Source organism: Lissotriton vulgaris, chromosome 2_1 (assembly GCF_964263255.1).
Source record: "Lissotriton vulgaris chromosome 2_1, aLisVul1.2, whole genome shotgun sequence".
Classification (NCBI taxonomy): domain Eukaryota; kingdom Metazoa; phylum Chordata; class Amphibia; order Caudata; family Salamandridae; genus Lissotriton; species Lissotriton vulgaris.
In genome coordinates this window covers 852,094,153-852,115,452 of record NC_141687.1, presented here as the reverse complement: position 1 = coordinate 852,115,452, position 21,300 = coordinate 852,094,153, and the positions used below count along the sequence as shown (strand labels likewise).

The following is a 21,300-nucleotide window of genomic DNA, read 5'->3' as shown; positions in this document are numbered from 1 at the left end:
GACTTGGTAACGATTTCTGTGGTGAACATAAGCATTCCCTTTAGCATGCGGAGGTAGTTCACTGTCCATTCTGTTTTGGAGAGGGTATGACTAAGTCATCCTGATTTGGCCTGCACTTGGAGCATTTTTATATGATGGTATTGAGTGGCTCGCATTACCATAGGGTAGGTGATAGTATTGTCTGGTGGTGCTACCTCGGTAACGAAGGGTTAAAGGTAGGGTTCATCTAGGATGTCAACTGTGTAACCCTCCCATGGGTCTTCTTCATAAGCTCATGCGAGGAGAGTCTGGAGGTAGTGGTGGTATTGCTGGTAATGTTGCAGGTAAGATGGGAACAGTGGTGAGCTAGTGGCCAAGTCCATGATGGTTTTTTGGGGTAGGTGGCCTAGAGGGGCTGAGGCAAGGTTCATCTTCGAAAGACAGCTTGCATGTCCTTGAAACCTGGATATGTCCTGGTGCCGAGAGCTTAGCAAGAATCGTGTCCATGTTTGGATGTATAAACAGCTTCTTCTACTTTGCATCAAGGACCTCATACAGGTTTTCAACAATCAACACATCGGTGGTGCCCAATCTCAGTGTTGAGTGGGGCTTTGGCTTCATTGCTGGTGGAGGAGCGGCTTTCAGTGTTGATTTCATCTCAGAGTGCAGCTTCTCAGGGCCTCGAGTTTGGGGTCGCCAATGAAGCATGACACAGATTGGTGCACTTATATGGGGCTTTTGCTGGTTTCAACATAGTCTGTTGATTCCGGAGCATCCCACAGAAGAACTAAACCTGCAGGGTTCTGTCATTTTTGGCTTGATCAGGTGCTCTAAGATCACTGGATCGCTGGATCAGTATTCTGTCTCTGTGGAAGGGTGTTTTGGGGCTCAAGACTCACCTTGTGGCACCCATGGTACTGTTGATGCATGGGGAGGCAACCTGGTCCAGACCTGATTAATATTTCTATGCAGACCATAGGAACGCCTCCTCCTTTGTGGTGGAAGCCTCAGAGAAGATGGCCTCTTCGCTCTTTCCTCCTTGGCCTGCTGGAATGATGTAGGGCCCATCGCCAGGCAGGTCTCTGACCCTGAAGATGTGCAGTATCTTCAATCACACTTGTAGCCGCATTTGCGGTAAGCTCAACACTGCGGTGGTCGTTACAGGGATATATGGTTTTACACCTAGGTTAGATTTGGAAGTGTGTATGATTCATACTCATACACTAGGAGCATACGCAAGAGATGACAGATAAGGCTCACAATTTGTTGAGGACTAAGACCTGAAGGTGTGGGGGTGTATTGATGTTACAGGTAAGTGGCCATTGGATTAGAAGAATCCGTTTTAATGGGTAGAATCTCTCTGTGGAGCAATAATATTGTTTTCATTGCGGAGTTTGAAGGGTGAGTAGCAGGAACTGAGAAAACTGGTGAAAAAAAAAATGGTCCTGGAGCACCGTTTCTGAGCACCCAAGCCCAGTGGCGGAAGAAAACAATCTGAGGTGGTGCTAGTGTGCTGGTGAATTGTGGACCAAGGGGAGATTCACAACAGGACTTGTGACTCAAACTTTTTTGATGAAAAACAAGTTTGAAATATGAGGATCCAACACTAGCTGGCAGGATGCAGAGTTTGTGCATCTAAAGCCCCACATGCAAGGATCATAAGTAATCTTCTTGATTTAAAGCCACAAAAAGTAGTTATGATTCACTTTTTCTTCCTTTGTTTAGAGCCAAATGCACCTGTAATTAAATGCACATGGTGAGAGGGTGGGAGCGTCTAATTATACATGCATTGGAAGAGAAACTATGTATCAATAGTATTTTGTGGCAAGATGACTTACATTTCAGGAATGCCCTGAAGCAGTTCAAGGCGGTGAAACGAACGCATTGGATTATGTTTTGTATATTAGATTGAAATTAATTTTAAATATAGAAGACTTCATGTAAAATTCAACATGAGTGGACATTAGCTTTCAAGAAAAGACGGCTTTGGTTTTGTCTTGCTCTTAATAATACATTTACTCAAGGAATGTGCGAGTGTGTCACTCCCAGTTTAAACTATTTGTATAGTATTCATGCCTTTGCAGGATACAAATTAAGTTATTTGACAGCTGCCTCAGAAAAGAAAGCACCTCAAAAGTTACAGGCTGAAATACGGGGGTGAAACAATCAATGGTTTTGGCACTAGGGAAAGTGACTGGGAGTCTTACCACAGAGTACCTTATAGTAAATCAAAATAATAGGTGTACCCCATACGATTAAGAAGGTAAATAAGCAAAACAAAGACAAAGGCCCTGAAATTGATCAAATACTTGGAGGGTTACCTTAAAAAAACACTAGAGCCCATTGCAACTTCAAGTTAAGAAATGTAGGGTCTCTACCAACTTGAAAGGAGCAGCAATAGCTCCTATTCAAAACTTGGGTGTGGAGGCGGGGAAATTAGTGACTTATATCATTGATTTATTGTTTTGCAAACATAGATGGCTGGCTTTTATTAGAAAGAAAGGACTACTGGATGAAGTCCTTTGCTATGATCTCTGTATTACAGAGTCAGATTGGGAACACTGACCAAGCCTTCCATCTTTACCTGTAAGACATGAAGTATGTGAGATTCAGCAGAGGTGGCCTGTAGGTTTTCTTAATCGACTGGTAGACACTTCATAGCATACAAGGAGTAGCCTTTAGAATATCCCAGGAAAGGAATGACATGACTCCACTCCGTTATTCCATGTGGGTCAGTTGTGTGTGGCAAAGTATGCCTGGATGTACTACAATGTCTGTGGTGCTAAGAGAGAAATACCAAGACTCTCAGGTGCCCCCTGGGGATGTGTTCTAGCACCTATTCTATTTTAAATAGTTATTCATTATGTTACAGTAGGCTTCTTGTCCTAACACGGGAATACAAATTCTCATATTTGTGTTTGTCTTTTACAAGACTCCCATATCTAAAATCACCCTGGGATTCAACAATCTTTATATGGTTTCCAACCTTATTGTCAGAATAAATAATTAACAGTACCGGTAGTGAAAAGGAAGGAAATGCTCTTGAGAGCTTTCACATGCAGTAAAAACTGCTCCTGTTTTGAAGATACCCCATTTAAAGTAGTAAACCCCTTAAATTATTTGCCCATCTGGCTCGACCAACAAATATGTTGAGAGGCGCAACCTTCTATAGAGGGCCCTACATCTAGTTCTTAAATACTCATAATTTCTTAAGCACAAAGGAAGAGATGCTGTGGCACTCGCTTTAGAGTTCAGTCTCAAGCAGAGCACTGCCTCTGTGCTTTGGCTGGTGGAAATCTGGCACTCTGAAAGGTCATTACATTTAGATTTTAAAGAAAACTACTTTCTCAAGAGACTGTTATTTGTGCTTCAAGAAACACCAACTATATGTCTCCATCTACTAGTATTATGTGAAAACACACGGAATCATTTAGGCCCTGGTGGGAGGCTTGGTGGTCGGCTAGGTCAGGGGAGGCTCTGACCTTCACTCCCCTGGACTAAGACCACCTCCACATTTAGTGATCCCCAGATAAGAATCCTGAGCGAGGCTCTTCTCTTATGGAGAGTAACACCTACCACCCACAAACATATAAGGCATATCTCAGTATTTAAAAAACATTTGTGAAGGAAATTAAGATTATGCCATTCTATTTATTGTGTAATAAATTGTATACTTTGATGTACTTTAACTTCTCTTGCACTTCTGTAATAAATAAATTGTACGGACATAACAACACTCTAGTGCATATATTTTCTTTATATTAACATCCTGTTCAGGTTTCTGGGCTTTACAGTAGGTATATATTTAAATCTGCACATAAAGCCCGTATTTTACTCCGAAAACTTTAGTTTGGTTGTTTCCAGAATAGACGTATTTCTGATACTGATTGTGCATCTGAATTGTCGTCAATATATATGTAATGAGCTCCTGTAGGTTTGTTCCTGTGTTTGGAGTTAGATGTTTCACTTTAGGAATTAACAAAAAGCCATCAAGTATCCATGGAACTCTGTGAGTGTCAGATTTCCAATAGCAATTTGAGTGTGCAAAGTGCACTGGAAATCTACTAACGGATGTATGTCGTTACAACGCATACTTTTACAAAGCATACCTTTACAACGCATTTTTTACACCGCAACATCCATTACAACGCATGCCATTACAACAAATTCTTTGAAACTACCTTTACAACGCATTCCACTACAACGCATACTACATTTACAATGCATACCATTACAACGCATACCATTACATTGCATGCATGGTAAGTATTGGATAGTGTAGGGGTAAAAATTACTATTCTAACTCCAGGGGGTGCAGCAGTAGGGTAAGTGTTGGATAGTGTAGGGGTAAAAATTACTATTCTAACTCCAAGGGGTGCACCAGTAGGGGAAGCGTTGGATGGTGTAGGTATGCGTTGTAATGGTATGCATTGTAATGACTGCGTTGTAATGACATGCGTTGTAGTGGTATGCGTTGTAGTGACATGCCTTGTAATGGTTGCGTTGTAATGTTATGCGTTGTAATGGATGTTGCATTGTAAAAGTTTTGTTGTAAAGATAGTGCATTGTAAAAGTTGCGTTGTAAGTGTTGTTTCCCTCTACAAACGTTCATCATGTGGAGAGGGGCAGCTACATAATTAACTTGTTTATTTTGCATTTCTCCCTATGATGAAGCCCTTGAAAACATACACCTCCTTTTCATATGGAGACATTTTCTTCCCCTCCCCGATTCCACCCTGCAATGGCGCACACTCCTACCCGTAACGACGAATAGCTATATACGTTTCCTGCTGACGAGTTACTTCTAAAATGTGAGTGAACATCACAACTGTGTGAGTTTGCGGTTGTTCTCTGCTGAATGCCACTCTGTGTAAAGTGCCCCTTCTCCAGCTATAACCTGAGCCAGCATGTGTAATTTCGAAGCTCCTGTTCCTGTTTTTGCACACTTACCTTACATTGAGGCCCCATTGCTGTCCTTGGTGCTGAAATTCAGAATCGACTACATTAACAATTTACTGACTTCATGGAAGTCGCGAGTAGTGGCTACATTAAGTCCTCGCGATGCGTATTGTGCTTCACATAATCTGGTGATAAAGCTTTTGCATACATATGGTCCTATTTGATTGGATACATTAATTGGATTGACCGTTTAAAATACAAGCCGTCGCCCCATGTATGAGCCGAGGCCTATCTTCGCTCTCTGTGCTGAAGGGGGTCTGAACCCTGTGTAGCTGGCACAGTTTCAGCATATGGCTGAAAGGAGCCGCTATCACTGACACAGCAAAGGCTGGTGTCCTCTTCCACGCCACCAGGTAATGGTAGGAAAGCCGAACCACGAGCCTCACAAGCTACCAAACAAAACTATTGGGTCGCTTCAAGGCGCTAGTTTTCGGCTGACCCCAAATCTATCCACATACCACTGGCTGGCCATCAAATCACCACCGATCACAACACGAAAGAACCTGGCATCGATTATTAACTCCTTCATCACTAGACAACTCCATATAAATAGCTTCATCCCATTTACTTTGTTTCATTAATGAATGTAGTATTGCAATTGTATTTGTATAGTGCGTATTACTACCCCTGATGAAGCGTAATCTGACATGCACATTCAGCTGTATGATATTTAAAGCACTTCTGATTGTTATAAATGTGTGTGGTGCATTGTACTTTATTTGTGGAGTTGAAAGGTGTGTAGTTTACTTATTTTTTGTGATAAAGATAATACACACACAAAATGTAACCAGTTTACGAGGTTATCTGTATGGATAGCTATAGTGCGTGAAATGACTCTGAAAGTCTGGCATGCACCAATATAATGTGACATTTGCCCAGTCAATAGTGATAAAAATCTGTCAGACATAAATTATGGCTACTTAGAAGGACACACTTCACACTTTACAGCGCTCTAAGGAGCAGATTTACAAGCCCCTTGTGACACATTTACCCTGCCGTTGCGTCACTTCTGCAATGCAGCGGCAGCATAAACCATGCGCCACGTTGCACCTTATTTACAATGTGACGCATCTAGGGAGATGCGCCAGGTTGTAAAGCCCTGCGCCACATGAAACCTGCGTTAGGTTTCATGTGGGCGTTCCGTCGCAGGAACGCCTAGTAAAAGTTACGCAGTGAAATCTACAAGATTTTACTGAGTCACTTTTCCAATGCCGCTGCGGCAAACCCAAACCCCTGCTTGAAGTAGGGGTAAAGTGTGGCGCATCCCGTTAGGTATGGGCGGCCCCTGTGCATTGACGGAGTTGCATCGCGCTTGAGACGCGACTCCAGCAATGCGCCGCCCTTATGCCACAAAAAATGCAAATGCATCTGCCTATCCTTGCGCCACGGTGCGCTGCATTGTAAATGTGACGCATCCGTGGTGGCGCAAGGGGAGACTTGCATGCCACAGCTGTTCTGGCGCATCCCTGCTGATTTGCAGAGATGCTCCAGACATTGTAAATATGCCCCTTAATAGGTTACGTGTTGTGGATGCATAACCTTCACATGATCTAGCTAGAAGTAGCTACAGTACAAGAAGCTACACTGCTTACGAAATGTCACACAGACTGTCAGTGGCACAGCTGACACTGCTGGGATCTGATGAAGCCTAACATGTAACATGCAGCATGCTGAAATGGCGGGGAACGGTGAATATGAATCCTGTGGGGCAGATTTACAAGCCCCTTGCGACACATTTATCCTGCCGTTGCGCCACTTCTGTAACACAGCGGCGGTGTAAACTATGTGCCACGATGTGCCTTATTTACAATGTGACACATGTAGGGAGATGCGTCACGTTGTAAAGCCCTACGCCACATGAAACCTGCGTTAGGTTTCATGTGGGGGTTCCATCGCAGGGTGGGCGTTCCGTCACAGGAACGCCTCTTAAAAGAGACGCAGTGAAATATACAAGATTTTACTGAGTCACTTTTCTGAGGCCGCTGCGACAAAACCGTACGCCTGCTAGAAGCAGGCATAAGAAGTGGCGCATCACGTTAGGTATGGGCGGTCCCTGTGCATTGATGGAGTTGCGCTTGCGACGCGACTCCAGCAATGCGCCGCTCTTACGCCACAAGATGCGACACGCATCTGCCTATCCTTGCGCCACGGTGCACCGCATTGTAAATGCGACGCATCCGTGGTGGCGCAAGGGGAGACTTGCGTGCCACATCTGTTCTGAGTCGCATCCCTGCTGATTTGCAGAGATGCGCCAGACATTGTAAATATGCCCCTTAATAGGTTACGTGTTGTGGATGCATAACCTTCATATGATCTAGCTAGAAGTAGCTACAGTGCAAGAAGCTACACTGCCTTACGAAATGTCACACAGACTGTCAGTGGCGCAGCTGACACTGCTGGGATCTGATGAAGCCTAACATGTAGCATGCAGGATGCTGAAATGGCGGGTGAAGGATGAATGTGAATCCTGTGTTTCTGAGCCGTGTTTACCACCCTCTGCGCCCGTGCGAGGCTCTTACACGTTCTTCGAGGTTCTGGAAGACTTCTTCCGTCTCTTCGATGTCCTTCGACGTCCACGTCACGGGAAGGAGTGCAGGCGCGAGGGGGTGCTGGCTGTCCACGCCCATGGACGCGCACGCGGCTCTCTCGCTGGCACTGAGGACCCTCAAGGCCTTGCCAGTGATGTCACTCAGAGCCCGGGCCGCTGACCTCTGCGAACGCCAGAGAGAGGTTACTTCAATAAACACACACTACAGATGGAGACAGCGACGACACCGGGGGCTAGGAGGGGTTCAAGAGGATATGGCGTTAATGGAGCCCTTGGCGGCTGCACGCCAGACTCGGATCCTACAATGGACCCCGTCCTTGAGTGCCACTTTCATCTAGCGTCGTTAGCCGTTTACACAAAAGAGAGAGCTTCAAGATGAGGGAAGAGCTCCCATTAGCCTGCCTCAGGCGTGTACCTTTGGGCACCATTAGTACACTCCGTGCTGGTGGTGGGGGCGAACAGTGTTCCTAGGAGAAGGGATTGTGCTAGGCGTGCCCAGAACCTCCTTTCTGCTGGTCAAGGCACAAGTTCTAAAAAAAGAAGTGGGGGGGGGACTAACTAACTAAGTTAGGAAGTATGCATGTGACATCATGGTGCGTAACATCACAGCACAACATCACGGTGTGGCATTACAGGAAGTGACCACAGGAAGTGGCCCCACAACCCCGACCTCACAGGAAGTGACATCAGATCTTAACCCCTCACACATATGTTTCGCAGGTCTATTATAAGTAAATTTTAACGCATTACGAGATTTAACAAATTAGCTTTTGCGTCAGGGTTGTGTCAAAATAGTGATGCAACGCAAAATCTGGGCTTCAACTGATAGGTTTCTTTTTTTAAAACTGTGGCAGAAAAAATTGACAACAAGGAAAAACGTGGCAGTAAATCTATAATCTATTCTGCATAATTAGTTGCAGAGTCTGCATATTTAAATATCTTATGGGATAAAGGCATCTGCTGCAGTACCAGGGAACAATAATAATGGTAAAATAACTTTGGAGGGTAACACATTTTCTGGAGAGATCTGTATTTTTGGCTAGACCCAGGTCTGAATGAAAGTAGCATAGAGGGCTAATATATCTCCTTCAAAGCACATCATGTAACATGCAGATGACACATTTGTATTTTAGGTGAATGGGTAACTGGATAACTGCTTTTACCACAGAGATCCTTTTGTTACTTGCAGTTCATACATTGAAATAATTCTAATATAGCACAGTGAGCTTTGAAGGAGATGTAACTGCTCCACCTTGCAACCCTCACTGTCTTATTTAACATATTCTGTACATTGATTTCCATATTTATATGAGTTATTGTCAATGTTTAATGTGTATGTGTGATGTAAAGCACTCTGACGCCCTGCATTATGATGAGTAGCGCTATAAAAGAAATTAAACAAAATAGTGGCATTTAAATTATTCGTATAAATACTGGGACAGATCAACACAGCTGACATTCTTACAGTGCATGCAACTCTTGTAAACAAGGACTGCACAAAGTAAAAAGCATTCCTCTCAAGTTTTTGTGAAGCGTTAACAAGCTGTGTATCTTTGTTGCCCCTCCCTTCCCGATGGCCTCCTAACTTCCCCCTTTGCTAAAGGCTCAGCTGGAATCTGATAAGTCCCCTCCCCGCATGCTGCTCGGAATGAAAGCAGATCATGGGCAGGCTTTTTCATAATGTGTCCTGGTGTCTGAAAATTACAACAGGACCAGTTTAGTATATTTCAGTGGGGCCCACTTCTTGCAGGGTGGATGGCGTCCACCCTGTGAGAATAGTGGGTGGACGCTGTCTACTTGTGTGTACCCCGACTTGTGCTCTGCTGCTGGTACATCAGGAAGCCATGCTACCTCACTGCCACTTTGTCTTTCACGAGTTGAGAAGATCACCCCTTGGGTAAAATGGATCATGGCTGCTTATGGATCTCCGCCTCTCTTACCAATCCCTGCAAGCGCATAAGTGGGCCGGAACAGGGTGCCCCCGGGGGACAGGACCACTGACAGGAAAGCCCCTGACCATCTGAGCAGCTAGTGATAGCTGAATCTGGGCCTCTGAGAACAGATTTTTATTGTGCAATGAAGTAGACATTTTAATACCCCTAACAGCAAGAATAGCTCAAGTATAAGAAATTGATGAGGCTAGGCTAAGGGACATGAGTTTTGAGGCCTTGAAGGGGAAATTCAAATAAAGTGTAAACTAAAAACAACTGCTCTTAGGCTTGCGCTGCTAGCGTCTTTGCCCAGGGACCGGGGCATGTAGTCCAGGGGGAGGGAGGGAAGAGGATATACTGAGATAGACCCAACCCCTGGTGTCTTTGAGGGCCCCACATAATATGTCATCCCAGTTCTGTTCATCCCCTCTCTCTGTCCCTGGAGCCCACATCTCAAGAAAACAACATGATGGAGGTCTGGTAGAGAAGACCAGGCAAGTGGAAGCTGTGACAGTGGATGTGCAAGAGATATGGAGCACACTGAGAAAAAAGAGAAGGAGAGCAGAAGGATTAGAGTGCTGAGGACTGTGGCACTAAGAAACCTCCCTGCTCAAGCAACTCATGATGTTTTACACATATATGCAACCCCTCCCCACCCGTGAATCCTAGAAACGCTATTTATTTCTCAGAGCAACGTAAGTGATAATGGAACTGGACGTTGGTGAAAGACAGAAGAATGGGAGAAGAAAGAAACACAGGTCAGGTGGTTTAGGTAAATGTGGCAGTCTTTGATGTATTATTAGTGAAGCACCTTTTGTGACTATTCTTCTAAATCTTTATCAGTACCTAGCCAGCCACAGTAGCTAGGGACTCTTCCAAATCTTGAGGAGTACTCCACTGTTCTAAGGGTCCAAATCTGGGAAATATTGGGCCTAAGACTGGGTCTACAATGCATTCAGGGTCCGAGCATGGGAGTTGTATATATGCCAGGATGGCTGGATGGAAGTAGAAGACCCACAGGAGTGGTGACTCTAAGTTCCCTGTCAAGAGTTAAGGTGTAGACATAATCAATCTGTTGTATGATATTGATCAGTAACCTACGGGCGTACCCTAAAAGATGATCATGGATTCCATGGGGTGTGGGCAAAGGACACCTAGGTTCTTAAATCAAATAAAGATCAGCAGGTCCTGAACAATGTTTAAAGAGCTTGACAGAAGGTGACTGCCCTGGCAGCTCTCTATTAGTAAAGAATGCATATCCTCTGACAAGATTTTGTAAGGGCAAATGCTGCTAGACTGTTGACCACATCGTCAGCCAACACGTGGGGCTCCACAGAGTATAACCGAGAAACAACGGTCTGCTAATTTAGGATTAACCAGATATATGCCCTGCTGTAAGAAATTGGATTCTTATTTGGGGTGGGTGGATGCTCATTCCAAAGAATAATCGCAGCCTTGGCAGGGCGAACCCTCAAAGTCACTAAAGCCACTACTAGCTGAGGCACAGAGCAGACAGGCAATGTGTAAAGTAACGGTAATAATGTCAAAATACAAAACAATAAAAATTCCATACTGAATTTAAAAATAGAGTAAAAATGAATAAAACATGACACCAAAATTACAAACATTCAATAAGAAAAACTGGCAATACAAATGTTTAAATTTTAAGTAGAAATAGTGCTGAAAGGCATAAAGTGACAATGATATTCACTGGTCACAGGAGACCCGGACCTAGGCAAATTTGAGGCTAATCGCTATAGAGGGCGTATCGAATACACCTAGCTGGATTGTCCTGATCAAATATTTTACCATCTGACTCAGACCTTTAATTCACAATCAACCACAGGAGTACATTTCTAAAGCCCCCCAGGACCTCATGGAAGGCATTTAGAGACTCACAAGATGTTATTCAATATCCAGCAGGGTCCAGTCCAAGTCATGCTGCCACTGGTCAGTTGGCAATTACAGGAAAAGCTTGAACAGAAGGTCATTTTTATGACCCTTGGAATGCACTTCTCTATCCTGGGAACAAAACGGAGCAGGTCCAGTCCTTCAGGGATATTCTCAGATCAAAGACAGCAAGCCCAGTCCTCTTCTCTTTATTCCTCTGGTCCAGCAGTATTATGAATTGGGTCACTGGAGAAGCCACAATGATGCCTGGTACAAGCTAATGGGTGGGAGTTACTCCTGGGGACAACCTAACAAATGGGGTAAAGGTTCACAGAGTGAACCCTACACACTTGGGGCATTTTCAAGATGGTGAAAGGCTTCAGCCACACTAAACATGGGCTTTTTGGACTGACGTATATGTGGGGAATATAATCTGGTAATCCTAGTGCCCTTCCACATCTAACACTAAAATCCAGTTTGGCCCAGCCACTGTACTCACAATAAACCCAAAGACAGAAGTCTGGAAAGACAAAATCGGGTTTCTTCAGTAACCAGCCAGTGGATACACAAAAATGTAAATGCATCCTGTTCCCCTCCTTTCAAATGTGCCCCAAGAGTTGAATGTAAAACCCAACGGACCTGCCAAGCAGGATTTGACATTTCAACAGGATTTGACAGTGGAGTGTCAAAAAAGATGCCCACAGCCCCCACTGTGCATATTCTATGAGGTTGAGAGTAGTCATCTCTGCCCGTTCAGGGCAGCTTATTAACTAATCTTGTGAGGCACACGCCTATTCAAATTTTAATCCCTGGCTGGGAAAAGTTGGAGAACATATGCAAGTTATCCTCCAGGAACTTCAGGCAGGGAAAAGAAGACTTTCTTAAAGTTATTAAAAATCCAACTATGGGAAGGAGGCCTTAGCCTGATAGGTCTGTGTATACAAATGGAGGTGCAGATTGAGGTTGGACGATTTAGAATATTTTGGAATCAAAGATTACTGACTGTACAGTGAGACTTTGTCCCTTAATTATGAATTACGAAAGTTCCCAGGAGGTCTAATTTCTGACATGGTCCTAACTTCATCTTAATAATTATGAAGGGAAAGTGGGTGACATGCAGAGTAAATCATACATTCTACACTTTGTACAACCCTCAGACCAAAGGTCTTTTTTATTTGTTTTATCTAAGTACCTAAGTGTGAGATGGGTAAATTTTAAGCTCCACCTAGGGCATCATTCTAAGTCGGCTTTCAGCCCAAGAGGAGAGGCCCAGAAGAGTATTGCATTCAGCCCCCTTTAATTAAACTTTGTCCATTCTGTACCGGACTACCTTGTCCTATGGTTGAATATGGGTTGGAGCGTCGGAAGAATGGTGTCCCAACCCAAAGCTAAGTAAAACCTCTAGGCTGTTCAGAAGCTCATAGGGGAGTGGCATCATAAGAAGGCCTTGCTGCTGAAGTATCAAGAGGGTAAGGAGAACCAGATCATAGCACCAATAAAGCTGCATGCTTTAGAGGATAAAGGGACCAAGCAGACAAAACTGCATTGAACAAAGAACAGTGATGCCAATGATGTCAGATAAAGAATTCATGTCAGGTCAATTGTGAACTGGCTAAAGCCTTAAATCCAGTGGGTGGAACTAGCAGCACTTCACGTTCCTCCAGGCAAGGATAAGGAGGAAAGTGAACTTCTCCCTAACTTGCTGTGAGGGGCTCAGCAAGATGGTCCAACGGAGAAGAGTGAAACTCTCCCCCAACTTTACATGTCAGCTATAAGAGGAATATAATTCCTTGTTACAGCATGTCTCTTTGATACCAGAACTTATGTTGTGGTGCACCCAGAAAACACATAGAAGACACTACCTGCACAGTTAAAGTTGTACCGGGAATCAGGCACACTTCAGGAATGCCCCAGGGTTGAAATGAATAAGGTTTGAGACTTATGGGCTGACTGGGCCCTCACTGAGCCCACTGATAAGCCTTTTAGTCCTAGTGTCAAAGCAGAGGTTCATGAATCTCAGCTTTTGTGTAGACTGCAGAGGCCTCAACGCAGTCATAAAAACGGACAATCAACTGATTGCTTAGACTCACATGTTCATTGGTAAGTTGAGGAATGCTCTCTTTCTGATCTGAGTACATTTACCTTGAAGAGGCATTCTACGCTGTGTGGAATGCCCTTAAAGAAGCCAGTGTGAAGTCTGTAAGGCCACGGAGCAGGGCAGGGACACCACCGAGAGGCAAGCATATGAGGTTTGAACAGTAGTTGTGAAGTTGGTTTCTGGGAAGAATGATTTCACTTTATTTAGTTGAGAGTGCTTCTAACAGGCTGAATTTGTTTTCCTGGCAATGTGTCCCTCAAGAGTGAGGTTTGTGTCCATGGGGAATCCAAGTAACTTTACATGAGTGAAGAAGCACTCTGGATTCCTGCAACTTAGCCAGGTTTTGAAGAGTTGTTATTTGTTGTTTTGGGGAAAAAAACAGGAATTCTTTGATGGTGTTGAGCTTCAGGTAGGTTTTGGACATCGAGGTCCAGATGGGTCAGAGGGAGGCAGGGTCTGAGGCATTGGATTTATGAATGCTTCGTAGTGTGTTTCTGAATGTTACCCAAACCATTTAAGAGTGCAGCTAAGCTGTAACTATCAACCTGATCTCAGCAGTTCACAAGTGTTGCAACCAATGAGAAGCAATCTTAGATTATGGTATCTCATCTCCTTATATAGAAACATATTGGGGCCCTAATCACGTTGCTACTGGCTGGACTAGAAGTTACAAGATGTCCAACGGGTAAACTCCCCCGTCAATCCGGCACCCCATCCTCCCACATAAATAGCAATTTGTACCTTCTAGATGGAAGGTACTGATAAGAAGTTCAAAGTTCAATTATTTGCCTGAACAAACTACTCCCGCTTCCCCCCCCACCATACACCGTATTGAAATACGTTGTGAAGGGGTTGAGTCTATGGTACCATTTCCGAATCCTCTCTGCTCCCTTTTGGGTAGTGAAAGTGAAATGTGTCAAATAAATTTCGGGGGCATCCACTTGGAGGCTGGGGTACAAGCTGCACAAGCATTTATACTGCACTGGATTATCAATCGTAAGACTATGCGATTGTCTTCTTTCTGTGGGGGCCGAGAAGGTCAGCCTGCCTGATGCCTGCATCGTCTGCTACCTGCAATATCTTCGAAATATCTGTTGTGATGGCCTGATAGTGAAAAATGGCAAAGTCCAGCCAGAAATGCAGCACTGAGCTGACAACTCTACTCCTAAGATTTGGTGGAATCTAGTGGATCTAATGGATTGTCTTCCTAAGGAATGAACAAAGGATGACCATATTGCTGATATTCTTATTATCCTGCAGTTTCATACTATAGGGAGTATCCAGCATCATTCCCATCTATTCTATCTGGCTTGGGGGATAGAGGGTTTAGCTCAGCAAAAGAGGCAGTGCAAGGTTGAAACTTGGATTTATAGCTAGGTTGGTGTGCCAAGTACCTGCATTTCTGTCTTTTGGCTAATTCAATGCAGTCATTTACCCATCGCTTGACTTCATCAAGACATGTTTGAAATAAATACCTAAGAGAGAAAAGAAAAAAATGTGAGGAAAGGGACAGTAAGTAAAGAAAGTGAGGGTAGCAGAAACTAAGGAAGAACAAAAGATTGACTAAAGAAAAGAACAAGCTAATGAAAACACAGAGAGAGGATAAAGGAGATATTTGGGAGTCATCTACTGTGGGGGCTCTTCTAGAAAAAAATCTTTCACAAAACGACGAGGCCATTAGTAGAGTGCTGAGCAACGTCCTGTCTTCCATGGAAGCATACACCACTGCCCTAGCTTGCAAGTGATGTGAAACAGCATATCCACGACTCACCATTCTTCTTAAACCTCTCAGGTTTGTCAGTGATCAAACCGAAGAAGTTTTTTTTTTTAATGCTTCTCTCATACAAATAGGAGTATGGGGACCAGTTGCCTCATACACCACTCAACACGGGCAAGAAAAGGCACTCAGGATAATGTCAATATGTTTTTCAGAAGGTTGGAGATAGCACAGAGATTGATTAATGTCACAGCCACACTCAACCCTCTGTATCCCTACATACCAGTGAGAACCCTATGGTCTTCTAAGCACTTTTCGCGCCAAAACCTGACTTTAGGGAGATGATTCTCATTAATGCACATCAGACCTGTTCAGACAGATACATAGGGATGATCATGGGTCACGCAATTTCAATGGTTTATTGTGGTGAACGCCAATGGTAACAGGGGAGACAGCATCAGTTTTGGTGGAAGTATTGGTAGTTACATCCCACCACATAGAGTAACATATCACAGGTCTTTCTTTCAGAACTGAGACGAATTAAATTCTTCTCTTCTTTATGCATGATTACAAACAGCGCGTTGATTACACTCAGTTAATTACAAAAAAAACCATAAGATTTTGACTGATATTTGGGTACACAACGTTGATACATTCGATTTGTTGTTGATACTTTGGGTGTCTATTGTTTTGTGTGAATTCTACTGTTTATTTTCACTGTTGCATTTCTAAATATTTACGGTGCTTCTAAAGTGTGATTTTTTTACTTAATAACTGTGTCTGTATAGTCTATCCCTGACTCAAAATACTGTGGGAAAGAAGTGGTACTAACTGCACCAGGTAAAATGGTGTACCCCAAATTGGGGTGCTTGCCTCATGTGGTAAATACCTCCTACTCTGACTTAGTTTTTTACATGGGAACGAGACACAACATGGAGATTTGGAGTTTAGCAAACCAATTTCCAACGCCTTTCCTACATGATTAATTTCTTTTTTGATCCGCACAATAAAAGCCCAAAATTAGGGGTTTCATCGTGCAGAAAAATAGATATATTGCTGACACAAAGGGAGTTTTCTAATTTGCTAAACATGCTGGGACTACTGCCATTGCAAACAAGTTGTCTGGTAGCGGTCTGCCCACTGAGTCAAAGTGATCTGAGCAGTGCCAGATTAAACCCTGTTGAGGCCATCAGGCAGTCGAAATTTCAGGGCCCATCTCGCAAATTATCTCCTAATACCCAATGCACTGGATTTTTTCACAAACTAACAACTATCAGAAGATGAGCTTTTAAGAGACAAACTGTTAGGAGAATCTGATGTCTCTGGTTTATGTACTTTATGTTGTTAATGGGTACATTACATTAATACTGTAATTCCTCTCTAGAGTTTTTAATGTAAAGTTTTTGTTTCTTTGAGTTGATTTATTTTGTTCTATCTTTTGGTAGCATATTTAAGAAAGCTTGTTTTCTTTTAAGGTCAGACCAATATTATTTTGATCTGTTGTTGCGAACCCCTAAAAGGAGTGGGGCCCATAAGCGGGTGCCTACTTTGCCTTTTTGATCATCCGGAACTGGAGATCAGACTCCACTGTTGAGCCAGCTGAGGCTTCCCCGTTGAAAACCTGGTTTTCCACCACCTCTAAATGAGCGCAGGAAATAGCGAGTTTGGTATGGCTCCCGTTCTATCAAACTTCTATGATGCCCAGAGTGGGGATAAGAAGGGCATGATGGTGAATGGAAGAGGACCAGCAGTTAACTTGTGACCTCCCTCAAGAGGGAGGAGATAGGGAGAATATTGTTAAGTGCACATGGATGCAGGCAAGAATGACTTGAGCAGCTCAAGGACAGAGAGGGAAGCACAAAGAAGATGGGCAGAACAAACTAAAATTGGGAGAAACATGGAGAGGAACAAAGGAATTAAGAAAAAAAGTTTGCCATAAATGTGAATAACATGTCATTGGGTACAGGTTTTATTCCAACCACTAAGACAAAAATATGAAAAAAGAAAATGGTTGATTCCGAATTGCAACAAAAGTAGACTAAATGTCAGAAGGAGACTGATCAAAGAAGGAGGCGGAGCAGAGCAGACTAAAGAAGAGACATTGAGCCCATGAGTAGCTTAAGAATAAAACAAGACTTTTTAAAAAATATATTTACATTATTTATTGTGAAAAAGTTCCAGGAAGAAATGTTATGCTTTTCCAATGCTTGGAGTTGAGCCTGGATTCTCTAAATTGGTAGGGTGACGTGGGCTGGGGCATAAGAATTAATGTCTATCCCAAATGGTGAAAAAACTAAGTACACTTAGAAGGATCTTGGCAAGGACTTATGCTGCAAGTCAATGGCCTTGTTGAGGCTGGGTCAGTGCTGTGAACAGTCAGTGCATTGACGGTACCTTGCAATTGCTTTTGTTGGGCTCCTCGCCCGATGTAGGAAGTGGTTGTACATCCTTGCATGAAGGCGCATGCTGCAGCCTTTAGTAAAAAAATGGGCACAAGGCAGGTCAGCGTGTACAAAGGGCCATTGTTTAAAGGAAGGGGTAGACTCCCACACAAGCCATGATATAGCCTTTTGAGAGAAAGAGAGTGGGATGAGGGTAGTGATGTTATGGGGACAACATTATAATCTTAAAAGGCTGAACAAGACGTGGAAAAGACTGACCCATTACATGAGTGATGAAGTGCAAAAAAACTGGAGGTTGGCTCAAAGGTCAGTGCCGGAGTATCTTCTACGGTCACGTAAGGCAAATGAGGGCCAAGGACACATTGGAGGGATGAGTTTATGCTGTTGGAGAACTTGGGGGCATATTATCAAGAGTGGGGTTAAAATTATCCCCGCTTTATCGGCAGTTTCCTGCCTCTAAAGTGTCGATAAGGAGCTTGATAATATACCCTAGAGAATTCCCATAGAAGCCCAGGTTAGATGTCTAATCTGGGTTTCTATTTGAATTCTATAGAGCATATTATCAAGCCCATTAACGCCACTTTAGCGGCAGTTTCCTGTCAATAAAGAGGCGATAATTTTAGCCCCCCGTCTTGATAATATGGCCCTTGGTGATTTGGCTTTTGAGCAAAGTTCTCACAAAGTCAAATATTCCCTTTAAACTCATATGTCGCATGTCATGGCCAGAGGGGAGAGTTGTGAAAAGTCTCCTAGACCAGACAGTTCTGCTCGAAGGTTTATTCAAACATAGACACCGCTGCGACAGTGGGGCAATGAAGGAAAGGGTTTCGGAATGATCACCCAAGACAGCAGGCAGACAAAGTGGATGTCAGGCCCTTTTAACAAGGGGAGGCCCATGGTGGTCATTTTCTTTTCTCTCTCTCTTTTTTGTTATTTTTCTGCTCCTGGTGCCAAGATGCTACCATGAATGATTGCATAATAATAATATTAATAACAATAATATTGGTTTCAGTGGTAGGTGCCAACAGGAGACCTTTCGTACGTTTCTGGAATTGTTTTTCCAAAGGCGGTCGGGTTTAGGGCAAATGCTGCACTTCCTGTGCAACTTGTTGAGGTTAGTGACATTTCTTCTCATTGATCAATGAGGATCCTGGAGATGGAAGTGAATTATGAAAGTGAAAACGAGGCTAAGCGCAGAGTGAGGGAACTGACTCCATCTGGAGAGTTAGTAGATCCAGAAGACTAGGACATTAGTAGACAATAAAGGCCTTTAAGTCTGGACAGGAACTGGGAGATCCATACAATGACTGAAGGCAGGGGACTGGAGAAGTTGTTCGGGGGAGGAAGTGTGGATTTCTTTCTACATTTTTGGGGCTGTGTGACGGTAATATAAAGATAACAATGAACTATTAGATCTCTAGCTCTCATATTCTGGGTGTGCTATAGATTTTATGAATGTAAGAGCTTTTTGAAAATTAGAGCTTCACAAACATTATATAGAGTTGTTAGCCATAGGCTATGGTTTAATTAGGGTAGAGTTCTACTACCCTTTGCAGTAACTGATTACTGGTTTCTAGGAGAGATTACTCTTCATGCGATTGAGGGTTTCATTTTGCGATTACCATGTTAAAATGGCTTACTGTGTTTTATGAACTTTCTATTTTCAAATGACTGCTTATACAGTAAATATATTTAATATATTGAGATATTATGACTTTGGATGGGCATTCATACTGTTTTGCAACTCTAAAGATTATGTTGCACTGTACCTAGATTCTCCCTACACATTTCTAGTTGTTAAGAGCCTGTATGCCTTCTTGTTATTGCTTCTCTCAGCTGCACATGCATAAAAAGGAGTATTGTTATCTTCCATCCAGCTTTTCCGTGTGGCATATTAAATTGTAACTGACCAGTATGAAATATACTTCACAGCTGGATTGTAGCTGTCCCCTAGCTCAGTCTCAATCATGTTCAGTTTTAAAAACTGACTCTGTTCTTTCATTTAAATTCGTGCATGTGATCAAGAATCTTCTGAAGTGAAACAAGGTATCACTACAAACATGGCAGCTCATCTTCTTTTGAGAATCTTGAGCTCTCTGGGCAATAGTAGTGCACAGCCTACAGTGTCCGCAGTCCCTCACTGGTGTCGAGTCGTGTAGTGTAATCTTGCAGTGTTATCCAGAGATTATTAGGAAATCAATCCCTTGCCCACTACACTGTTCCTGGTGTGCTAGAAGGAATGGATTGGACTTGGGCTGTGCAGGGAACATCTGTTTTTGGGGGTGAATGCAAGCCATGCACAACAGATACCATGGGATTTACTTGCATGCCCATGATATAGCAAGCAGGAAGGTACCTTCTGGGCCTCGGTGGGTAGGTCATCACTGGAGGAACTTAGCACGGGCTTGTGAGAAACCTTCTTTCCTTCTTCTTCCGAGGACACCTCCTTGTCACTGATGTTACTTGCCAGTTCACCCAGTTTCCTCTTCAGTGTCACCTCTTCCAGGTCGGCATCTGTCTGAGGATCCTGGCTGGGGGACTGGAGGCAAATGGAAAAAGAAGCGAATTATGACTCGTGTAAAGATGGCGCTTTATTGAAAAGGGTAGGATCCAGGTCTGATGGGAAAGGGATAGAATCCGTTACAAAGGCACTGCCTGGTCCTGCTAGATCGCCTTACCTGTGCCCAGTCCTCCAACTAGGCCTGGCCCCCTTGGAGCCTGTTTGGCTCAACTGCATCAGTTTGAGGCCCCCCAACCTGCTGTCTTTTTGTCTCTTACACCTCCTTTTTTGCACTTTTGCTTCTTCCTTTTGGCCCTTTGCTTTTTCATATTTACCTTTCTTGCACATCTGCTTCCTGCTTAGCCCCTTTTGCATGTTTCGACTTCTCCTTCTACCTCTGCTTACCTTTTGTCCTCTGCTTTTACTCCACGTGTGTGTTGCACATTTTGCCTCGTTTGCCACTTTTTCTCTCACTCTCTCTGCTCTCTCATCTTTTGCTTCCTTCAGACCTCTTTTCCACTCAGCTCCCTCTTTCGTGTCTCTCATTCACACTTTGCCCGGCTTCAGCTTTGTCACGCTGCCTTTTTTCCACTTCTTCCACTTTTCATTCCATTCCATTTCACTTTGACTCCAGTGACTTTCTCTTTTTCCTCTGTTCTGCGATTTGCTTTTTCACCTTTTTGCCTCTACTTTCGTGCCTTCTTTGCCACCTCTTTGCTGCCTTTGCTGCCTTTTTGCACTTTGCGCTTACCTGCTGCTTCTTGTGGCTTCTTCGACACACTCTTGTTTTGCTCTGACCCGCCTACCACAACCAGAATCTCCTCTCCCTTCCCGAACTCTTTTAATATTAACCACACAGTAGAGATGCAGTGGTTGCACCGCCAGAACCTTGAAGGTGCACCAAAGGCAAGTCTATATGTGCCCACCACTCCCCGACCGTGCCCATGGTACACCGCCTACCTACTGCAGTTGGAGATGCCACTCAGCTAAAGCCCTCCAAGCCATGAATACCATACCTCTATCCCTGTGCTGTACCTTGGCCTCCCCTGCCAGGGTGGAAGGTGTGTACTGCTGCGCCTCGTACCACTTCTCCTATGCTTCCCCCTGCCCACTACCCCAGTTAACTTCCTCTCCCCCTCACCACACACTCAACCATACCTGATGAAAAACACCGCCACACACCAGTGGCAGCCGGCATGGTTCACAGGTGGCGAGGCTGGTGCTAGCAGGCAAGAGAGGGGGTGGGGGGGAGTGGGCCAGATAGTAAAAAAAAATT

General features: G+C 43.8%; 1 protein-coding gene across 5 annotated transcripts in view; it reads right to left on the bottom strand.

Moving 5' to 3' along the window:
* MLPH (melanophilin) overlaps positions 1 to 21,300 on the bottom strand; it is a 398,235-nt gene that overhangs the window by 64,898 nt on the left and 312,037 nt on the right. For 4 of the 5 annotated variants that reach the window (XR_015308428.1, XR_015308425.1, XR_015308426.1 and 1 more), the window contains one exon: positions 19,881 to 20,063. Coding sequence is in view for 1 of the 5 variants with exons in the window: in XM_086956304.1 (XP_086812430.1) it covers positions 7,458 to 7,649; positions 19,881 to 20,063 (375 nt within the window). In the remaining 4 variants the exon portion in view is untranslated. Of the gene's footprint in view, positions 1 to 7,457; positions 7,650 to 19,880; positions 20,064 to 21,300 lie in introns of all 5 variants that reach the window. The other variant, XM_086956304.1, reaches the window with a different exon arrangement.